The sequence below is a fragment of the Cynoglossus semilaevis genome, chromosome 13 (genome assembly GCF_000523025.1).
Source record: "Cynoglossus semilaevis isolate Cse_v1.0 chromosome 13, Cse_v1.0, whole genome shotgun sequence".
Taxonomy (NCBI): domain Eukaryota; kingdom Metazoa; phylum Chordata; class Actinopteri; order Pleuronectiformes; family Cynoglossidae; genus Cynoglossus; species Cynoglossus semilaevis.
The window spans coordinates 12505666-12516019 of record NC_024319.1 but is presented as its reverse complement, the minus strand read 5'-3'; the positions used below and the strand labels follow the sequence as shown (position 1 = coordinate 12516019).

The following is a 10354-nucleotide window of genomic DNA, read 5'->3' as shown; positions in this document are numbered from 1 at the left end:
CCATGTGCATATCCATTATTGACCTGTAGGGACTGTTTTCTTGTTCCGTGAATACCGCAGATAAGATATCTCACGCAGCCGTTTGTTGCCGTCGAACAAACCGTTCTCCTGCTGTTTCTATCAGCTTTATCTGAGCTCTGGGTGCTGACATGCTTTGACGGAGCAGGGCTTGATATTTGAAGTCACAGTCCTTTGGGTAGCAGCAATGTACATTATCAACAACAACAGGTGAAATGGGTTATTTTACACATGAAAAGTGTACGTTTGTGATAACAACCTCTTGATATGAGCTTTTTAATGGCAGTGATGCAGCACTGGAGGTTTCTCTGCTGAAAAAGCCGCTCCACAGTTTCAGTGTTAGAAGGTAAAGGAGTTGGTAAAATGTAGCCACAAATGAATGGAAGCCAGTTGAATTTGTATCACCTTTACTGTCTTATAAATACGGAGTAGCCTGATACAGTATGTGCAAAAAGTACTCAAGGAATGAAGTAACTGTCACTTGTGCGGTCGTGTGATCGCAGCTGTCAATCAAGTTGCTCTAGCGTTTTATTTGAATTTGATTCATATTCAGGAACGTGAAAGAATACAGTTTTTTAAGACTGTGTGTAGTCTTAATCGCAATTGAAAAAAACAATGTATAATAAGTTATACATATTTTTATCAGTAATTTTCTTCTTATCAATTACTAGACATTTCTGGCAACCCCAGTTGAATTCCAGCTAACTGCATCTGGTGCCCTGACCCCAAGGTTGAGAAACACATAATAATCTGCTCTTACCCTGGTGAAGTCCACAGATCTCCTAATCTGATTTACTTAGGGTTAACTAAAGCAGCTGAAGATCACGGTGCTGTTAGTCTGATCCAGATCAGGAGTTGGACCAGGACGATGAGAGACGAGCGTCTCGAGGTTCATGATCTACACTGTGCAGGCTGAATGCAGAGGCAGGCTTCACAGCAGTGGCCCTACTATTGATTGGGCTCTGAAGGCTGAGACCAGCCAATTCAGAGCATCAGTGAGCTGAGACCGATTGGACCTCCTGAGTTACAAAATCCCACAGCTGTTCTTCTTTTCACCTTTCAAAAAAAATCTTCTTTTTCTTCCAGGCAAATGTTTTCAGAGAAAAAAATTGAAGGTTAAAAATGGTTGAACTTTAATTGCCTACAATCCTGCAACATGTTATGGCTAACACATTCATAACTGCTAATGTTCAACATTCATCCATGAACGAATGTTCAAATACCTGAACCTTTGTCTTACAGTTGAGAAAAGTGTATTTGAAACATTTCTAAGTTAATTAATAGGTTGAAAACTCACAGAAATGATTTGAATTAAGTTTCACAAAAAATGAAAATTCACGCAGTGACCAACATGAATGCCTAATAATCCCAGTGGAATAATTCATCATATTTACATATCTGTGTGTGTGTGTTCGTTCAGGTTTGGGAAGCTTCTTCCATCGTTCCAGGCTGGACAGTTTTCCGCTGCTGCAGGAATTAGCCGCCTCCTGATAATCCTGGGGGCCTTACATCCAACTGTGGAAGGTGATGGTGTCCCAGAGGACGTCGTCCAACGCCAGGTAAGAATTGCTCGTGACAGAAGACGTCGGATGGTCACATTATTACTGCTCTATTATACAAGACATTGCTGCTGCAGGACTGACTTCAGACTGACTTTTAGTCAAGTACAACTACAAATACCATGTTGGTAATAATGGGTGGAATTTAGTGTTAGTGTGGAAAATAATGAAGATGTCACATACAGCACAAGGGCGAGTCAATAAAATCTGTAAGAAATTAGAAATAAGTGAGGTTTACTTTGCCCCAGGTTTTGATTAAGTTCCGTTGCATTTTTTTTAATTTAATCAAAACTGAAAGAACCTTTAAAAATAACTTGGTTTCCAGGCTTAAGACAAGACAAAGAAGCAGCACAAATTCAAAGGAGAAATTCTTTGATGAAAAGACTACCTGCAGAAGTTTAAAGACTTAAATAGAGGATAGGTAGAGAAATTCCTATTTTATTTTCATGAATAGGGATATTTTTTTCATTTTGAAAACTTCAGCTCCTGCTTTAGGATTTAACAGGTTCACTGCAGCTAAACTAAAGGAAAGACTTGTGTCTGTGTCCATTGACCCAGGAAGGTCAAAAATCCTATTTATTTATTTTCATATTTATAGGCCCTGTTGCCATCACTGATGACGTTTTTTCCTGTATATTCTCCTCAGTCATCACCAGTTAGACAGTGTGGATATAGAAATTTTAAAAAACATCTTTGCCCTTTCATTTATTTAACCACCTACCCAAAGGTATATTACAGGTTAACTGAAGAATTTCTAAAAATATTGAGCATTCAAATGTAATAATGTTCCCCGTGATTCATTAACCAATCACCATACAATGTAAAGACAGGACGTTTTATCCATGCTCTCTTCACTTGCTGAAAAAGAGTCAGGGCGGTCTCGTCCACCATTATCATTCTACGCCCACAGGGTGGTGCTAGTGCTAGAATAATCCCGCTTTACGCTTTTGCAGAGATGCAAATGCTTTATGATTGCAGGAGCGTTTGTCTTCATATCGTCAGAGACTGTGAATTTGCCTCCGTGTGACACGAGACATCCTTTTTTAAATAAATGAAAATTGAACCCATCCCAGCGGCTGACGTGATGCCGCCGCTGTCCTGTATCTCTGGATGCCTTCTATATTGTAAAACTCAGCTTTTTGACAGCTCATACAGTTTGTGAGGAAACGGCTGTTAATAAAAGCTACAAGCTTTTTGCTGTGTATTGCAGATGAGTTTTCCCCCCCTTTTTTTCCTCTGATCTGGTGTGAATGTCTTTAAGAGAAACCCGCCGCCGTAGCACTTGTCATTTTGTCTTTGCTGTGGAAAACATTTCAGCGAAAAAAGGGAGTAATTGAGTGTGTGGATAAACAACAGCCAATATCTGGTGTAACATGGGGAGGTGCCCTCTGCAGAATGACATTTTAATTTTCACACTGAAGTAAACATTCACTCAGTGTCCATTAGAGACACACACAGTGAGTTGTGTGTCACATTAAGATCGCCTCTGCCCCCCCAACCACACACACACACACACACACACACACACACACACATTTTAAAGGAACACTCCACACTTCAGGGACTTTCCTAACATTTGTTAGGCCTTGGGTGGTTTTTCACAGCTGTTTTTATGATGCACCTACACCTGTCTCTGGTTGAATGTGAACAGTTCGTTAAAGCGCCTTGTTCTGTGCTGCCAGCCACCCACGATTTGATGGCAGGAGAGATGAGGGAGCCGTTTCAGCTTTTCAAGTATTACAGTTGTTGCCAAGGAGATAAGGACATCATTGTGCTTGAATTCTCCAAGGACAGAGGAAGGTTTTGTAGACAGGCTAGTGAAGGTTATAACGTGTACACACACACGCAGGCAGACACAGGGTCACTGAACTCAATAGAGCATGCAGTCCATTTCTCAAGGGCATGTTCTGTAACCACTGCTTAATTGAACTGGAGCACAATTGTTTGCTGCTATGTTAACAGCTACAAAGCCATTTGTGGGTGACAGAGTCTGGTGGTGAACTTTACCTGAGCTCAGCCTGCAAATCAAACAACACTCATACAGTGTTACAGTAGAAACAGCAGTCTTTATCAGTTTGTATCTATAAAAATATGAGGCTGGGAAATGATTAATCAACAATGATTATTATTACTAAAATGTATATTCATTGTTGCAGCGTTGTAATTAGAATTGTGATTTCTTTTTGTTTGTGAAAATATTCAGGAATATCTTTGCAAACCATTGAAATAAATATAAAAGAAATAAATTAAATCTGATAATGATTAATTTTAAGTGTTTTTGTTGTGTTTGTTTTTTCTTACAGAAATATCTCCTCTGTAACCCGGCCCATCACAGCAGTGCAGTGGATGAACACTACTTTATGAATGAGAGTGCAGCTCAAGTGAGGTATACATTTTTTTTATAAACAGTTATATTTAGATAAAAAAACCGATGGATGGTTAAAATGGTAAAACTAATTTTTTTATTTATTGTCTTGGTTTTAAAGAGACATTACGAGGTTTAAGCCTCTCTCCAGCCAGGTGTCAGTGAGTGTCATCACTGGAGATGCATTTGATGAACAAATACCACGCCACCTGAACCAGGTAAGTTTGTCAGCTGAAGTCCGTCACAGTGAAAAGACAATATGATAAAAGCTGTTTGTGAAACCACATAATAAATGATCTTCTCCCTGCACCAGATGGTGGCTAAGCTTCAAAAGAAGTTTCTGGAGGAGTCTTACCCAACGGCCAATCAGATTCACATTAAAGGAGCAGACCGACGAATGATCTACAAGCAGCCATCTGTCATCAGTCAGTACCTGCGGAGGATAGTCAACCAGCGACAGTCCAGACAGCAGAGCCAGTGACCCATGGACAAAATGTAACTAGACCTCAGACCTGGGCCACACACATTTAAATATTAAAAAAAAAAAGCCGATTATCTTTTTTTTTTTACCTTTCCCTCGAGCTGTCTGTTGAGAATGTGTGCTAAGGTTCATCACAAAGTCAATTTTAAAACTTAATTTTTCCTTTGGAAGATTTTTAATTGAAGATAGCCTCGGGGTCCTGGGTGTGATGAAATATTTGCTGTTTTAAGATTGAGCAAATCTAATCTCTTCACGTTGTTATTTCAGTCTCCTTACCTGATAGGCCAGTGCCAAAAATTAATACATTACTCCATATCAATTTAAAGGCCACATATTTCACTGCACAACCTCATTCTCTTTATCTCAGCTGCCTCTGTCTCAATGTTCTGCCAGGTTATGTGGCCACAGGCAAAAGTACGCCGGGTTCCTGTGTCTCTGCTGCATCAGCTGTAGTTATCTGTCAAACCAACAGAACTAGTTTATATCCCAATCAGCACAGAACATGTTCTCAACATGAGTCTGTCCAGAAAACCAGAGTTTTGCATTTTGAACCAGGACTTCTATCATTTTCTAAAAATGTCATTCAGTTTTAGACTGGAACAGCAGGTGGCGTTAGACTGTTTAACTGGAATGTCCTTGGGGCTTTTTGAGAAAAGGTTTTCTACAGTTGTCGTTTAAAAAAAAAATAATACAGAAAACACTGTGTCTACTCGTGTGCCAGGAATATGGAAACATATGAAGCCACATTCATTACAGTGGCTGTAGTGGAGGGGGAAGCTGGAGGAGAATTCCTGCTTGTCATGAACATAATTCCAGTTTGATTCCACTAAGTCCCCAATTCTTAAACTAACTCATTCAGTACTGTAAAAACACTCAGAGGTCCAACTGTTCTACTAAAACACCTAAACCCCACAATTCTACCAATGTGAATATTAGGTCAGGTGGTCTTGTAAATTTGATTCCTTTTCAATCAACTAAATGGAAATAATTCAGTGTCCTCTAGTTAAAATATACATTTTCTTTCAGTCTTTATTTTTAAATGAAACATGTGCGCAGTACTTTTCTCTAAATTACCTCCAGGTAGTGCTATAAACAGGATTATATGCACTGATGTGGATATCAGTGCACTAATAAAACAGTGATGTTTTGCCTTTCTTAAAACGACTTTATTTTATCTTTGGTTTTCATGTAGTACTAATAATAATACTTGGATACCCCAGTCTTGAATTTTAAATGAAAGCCCAGACAGCATGACTTATCCTGAGGATTTAAGTTTAATTGTGACACCACATTAAAATAAAAATTTTCCAACAGATTTGGAATTTAATTCCATCCATATACATGCATAGCAACAACGTTTTAAGAAACATTTTCTCCCATAATCAGGACATTGGAATGATCATTTTACATCAGCATCCCCACTGACCTCCCACCCATCTTGTTCATCGGCAATAAACATAATTCTTGTACAACTTCTTTTTTTTCCTTAATGGGGAAACAAATAATTATATGCACAGTCCCCATTTTATAATACTGCTTTCAGTAATGTTCCCCCATTTACAAAGTATTGCAGTAGGAGCAAATTGCAAAAAAAGGAGACCAAAGTGTATCATCAAACAGAAATACGAGTACTATACAGGAATGCTGCCATCCTCATGAAAACATCCACATCGGAGTTGAAGAAAAGAGACAGGGACAAACAGCCACATATGTATGCAAAGCCATGTGTATATGCCAAAATGTGAGATGCAGGGTTGGGCCTGGTTGTCACGCCCCCGGTGGTGCGTTTTAAGGCTGAACAAGTCACTCGTAGCAATCTGCATGTGACATTTGGGGCATATACAGAAACTGGTACAGCAATTAAGAATACACAGGTGCCTCAGTAGCTATTTTTGTGTCTAAAATGCATCTCATTTCCGTATCGTCTATTGTTTCGTTGAGCCTACATTACAGTGTAAACAATATGTGTGCTACACAAGAATGACTATACAATAACATTACAAACAACTCTGATATAAATTTCAATTTTTGAATTTAAATTAAGATCACTACTCCTATTAATACTGATTGTAAAATAAATTAATGTGAAAGTGGCACCAATATAACTCTTGGTTCCTTTTTCATTTCTTTTTTCTTTTTTTTCTTAACCAAATGGTTTTGCATTTGTACGTGTTAAAACAGTTAAAGAAGAAGCTTCTCTTGATTGTCCACAAGCAGCGGTTAGCACTGCATGATGCACTATTCCAGACACAACAGTGTACCAAAACAAAGAAGAAAAGGGCGGGGGGGGGGTTAAAGTTCAGGAGGAAAAAGTGTGGGGTGGGAGGAGATGGACTTGTCTTTTTCTTCTCATTTATTTTACATGCTCAGCAGCATGTGATGAACAATAAAACTTCTTATGGGTAATAAAGTTTGACAGATTGTTGAACTGGATGTCACACAGTCGGCAGTACTTCCCACTTCCAGAGCCGTTCATGCCTTTAGTGGCGGTGGGGGTCCCGTCTTCGTTTGGTGACTTAGAAGTAGGCGACATGTTCTCATTAGAGTCGGTCTGGTTCTCAGCGGCCCACGTAGGAGAAGATTTAAGGGATTGGTTCTCTGGCTGCGGCTGATTCTCTTGTTGTGGTGGAGCCGTGCCTAAATGCTCTTCCGGTTTGTGCCCTCCGTTGACGATGACCATGCTGCGGTTTTTGGGCAGTAGAGGAAGTGGCTCCTTGCCAGGGTGGGGGCAACCGTTAGCAGCCGGCTGCTGGGCCTGCTCTCTGGTTGTTCCTGTTTCACCTGCCCCTCCTCCACCTGTACCTGCCCCATTAATGCTCTGCTCTTGTTCGCTGACCTCACCCTGCATCACTGGTCCCCCGGTCACATAATCAGTTGGCTTTATCCCAAAGTACGGCGATATTTGCTCTGGACCTTTCACCTTCTTTATTGCTCCGGGATAAAGGCAGTGGGGCAGAAACATATTCTTGCTCTCATCTTTTGATGGGATGAGCTGGGGCTCGGCAAATGGCTTGAGTGCCGCCACAGGCCCCAGGTGAGGGGGGAACATGCCTCCATTCTGCACTATAACCTTTCCATTGCCATTCTTCTCACATATGCCAGGGCTCTTATCGTACGCATCATCAGGGTTGTTATTGCCTTCACTCTTCACTTCAGGATACATGCTCGTCTCCAGGCCGCCACTCTCTTTGTGTTGTTGCTGCTGTTGTGGCTGTTGTTGCTGCTGCGGCGGCTGCGGTGCGCCTGCGGTGGCAGCAGCAGTTGCAGGACAAAAGTTCTGTTTGTGTGCCAGGTAGTTCTCCACCTTGTTAAAACTTATCTTGCACACTGCACATTCGTGATAATCCAACAGTCTTTTAGGTGAGCAACACGACTTGTCAGAGCCCGGTGAACACTTTTTGCTGAGATCAATAGGAGCGTCCAGCTCCTGCTGCTCCACTGTGTTGCTTTTAGGAGTGAGGACTGGTTTACTCACAGTCAGAGAGGCCTCCAGGTGTTTAGGTACCATACCTGGGAAGATGTCGCAGCGTGGATGGATGCGTTCTGCAAGGCTCTCCACAGATTCCTGGGATGTACAGGGGTTCATGGGTGGAACTCCAAGGAAACCTGGCTGACCCAGCGGGGGCCTCTGATGGTCCTGGTCAGGGAGACACATCTCGTACATCTTCCTGCGCTTGCGGGTTCTCATGGTTCTCTGCATGGATGGCACCTTGTTGTTAGACATACGTTTCATGGGTGGATCATGACGTGTGGCACAGTAATACTGCTTGTGGACCATGAAGGTCTCATGGCGACTGAAGGTGATATTACAGGCCTCACAGGTTGTCTTGTTCGGATCATTGTCACTCTCCACCAGACCTGTGCTGGGACTCTTACCGTCCATCTGCTTTCCGTTCAGCCTCTCCTCGGCTCCAGTCGGGGTGGAGACTTTTATCTGTCCTGCTAGATCCTTATCCGGCCCTTTAGCTCCTGCATTTATCATGTCCAGCACGTTGGAGTTCAGACAGGCGGACTGCATGAGGTGGCTGTCTGCCTCTGTTGGATGGCAGCTGGCCAACATGCTAACAGAAGTGTGACCACTGTTGGGGCTCACCGCCTCAGGCACCTTATCTGAGAGGGCGGAAAAGTCAGGAGACTTTGTCATGTGTTGCCAGCGACTATTACAGTAGTGCTTTTTGTGGACCAAGTAGTTGTCCAGGTTGCTGAAGGTGATATTGCATTCAAAACAGGTGGCCCCTTTGGGCATGAGAGGACTGTAGATGACAGGAGGGTAACTGTTCCCTCCGTGGCGGAGCCTTCGGTGAACTAATTCCGACATTTTAGCCAGAATCTCAGATGCCTGCGGGACTACTGAAATGTCTTGGGAGAAAGCAAACTGAGACAGGAAAGGGCCCATGGGAAATGTAGGCATGTTATGTTGCACAGGGGAGGAGGCCAGTCTGGGGCTGGAGGGCTCAGATTTGATTCTGGTGTAAGAGAAACTGGCTTTGCTGCCTGGGTGTGCCTCTCCCTTTTGAACTGACAGCATCGGCTTCTTCTCAGTCTTGTCATTCTCTCCGTCTGGGCCGGTCTCCTTGTTGAGGGCTCCTTTGGGACTTCCCAGCAGAGCATCCTTCCTGTTGGCCAGCTCTGTGCGTGCTGCCTGCTGCTGATGCTGCTGTTGCTGCTGCTGGAGGCTTTCCTCCACTCCCTTGGGGGAATGCTCACTGCCGTCGCCTTCCCTGTGAAGTTTGCTGCCGTGCCCATGTAAGTCCTGATGCTGTAAGAGTTCCCTGTGGCTCTGGAAGCTGATATGGCAGTGATTGCATCTGAAGGCAGCCTGTGACAGGTGAGACATGATGTGATGCTGGAATGTAATAAGAGAATCTGCCGTGTAGTTACAGATTGTGCATTTCAAGCTGGTGCCAGGAGGGAGGCTCTCTTCCATTTTGACACCTTTGAAGGAGATAAAAGAGAGAAATGCTCAGAATCTCACCTCCCACTTTTCCTTTAGAGTTAACTGTGGAAGCCATCACAGACTCATGCATTATGCCAAGCTGATTCCCATCCACTATGTTTCTTTTACTCAAGGATAAAACGTCTGCTTTTAGCTATATGTATATGTATATATATATATATACATATACATATATATATATATGTATATATATATATATACATATACATATATATATATATGTATATATATATATATACATATACATATATCTATGTATGCATACATTTATAAATTTATTTATACATTTCTATTTACAAATCTGAAAATGCTAGGATAAAACTGGTTTAAATCATCTATGTGTTAACAGCCAAGACAGTGGCTCTTACCACTGTGCGAGGTGCTTAAGTGCATTTCCAGGCCCCTCACTCCAGAGAAGCTTTTGTTGCAGTGTGGAAAAGGGCAGATACTGGGCGTCTGGTGAGGCCCAGTGTCATTTTCCTCCACAATCGTCTCTGGCTCCCTCTGTCGCCCACTGCAGTAGTACATCAGGTGGGCCTGTAGATTCCTCTCATTTCTAAACCAGATCCCACATGCCTTGCAGGGGAAGATGTCCTCTGGAGGTACAGGGGAAGGAACAAAAGGGCACGTTGTATCAGGTTACAAATGCTAATTTCATATTCATCTTAAGGTATAAAAAATGAATAGTTTGCATATATGCATACACACATACTCCTCTCCAACAGTTCTGACTCTCAAAGCCTGCTTTTAAAAGGCTTTCCCACCAAATCCTCAGCTGCCGCATATTGCTGTGTTGCTACCACTGTGTTGGTGCCCTTTCTCAAGGGCAAACCAGAACACTGGACCATCTGCTTACAGAAGCTTCCCTGTTGAGCTGAACCGTGATAGCCCTCGCTAAGTAAACAAACACGCTGTTTGCACCAGTCATGCTTTTTTTTTTTTTTTTTTTTTTTTTTTGATAAACGATTTTATGT

The 10354-nt window shown here is 42.2% G+C and overlaps 2 protein-coding genes across 5 annotated transcripts in view; one reads left to right on the top strand and one right to left on the bottom strand.

Annotated features, from left to right (window-relative positions):
- Positions 1-10354, top strand: part of LOC103388629 (uncharacterized) — a 143259-nt gene that overhangs the window by 8477 nt on the left and 124428 nt on the right. For 2 of the 3 annotated variants that reach the window (XR_003051614.1, XM_025061872.1), the window contains exons 8-11: positions 1439-1577; positions 3881-3963; positions 4064-4160; positions 4256-4437. Coding sequence is in view for 2 of the 3 variants with exons in the window: in XM_025061872.1 (XP_024917640.1) it covers positions 1439-1577; positions 3881-3963; positions 4064-4160; positions 4256-4423 (487 nt within the window). In the remaining variant the exon portion in view is untranslated. Of the gene's footprint in view, positions 1-1438; positions 1578-3880; positions 3964-4063; positions 4161-4255; positions 6529-10354 lie in introns of those variants that run through there. The other variant, XM_008323691.3, reaches the window with a different exon arrangement.
- zfpm2a (zinc finger protein, FOG family member 2a) overlaps positions 6673-10354 on the bottom strand; it is a 118635-nt gene continuing 114953 nt past the window's right edge. The window contains exons 7-8 of one of the 2 annotated variants that reach the window (XM_025061870.1): positions 9749-9976; positions 6673-9358 (exon numbers count right to left, since the gene is read on the bottom strand). In XM_025061870.1, coding sequence (XP_024917638.1) covers positions 6777-9358; positions 9749-9976 — 2810 coding nt within the window. In that variant the 3' untranslated portion in view covers positions 6673-6776. The remainder of the gene's footprint in view (positions 9359-9748; positions 9977-10354) is intronic. The other variant, XM_025061871.1, reaches the window with a different exon arrangement.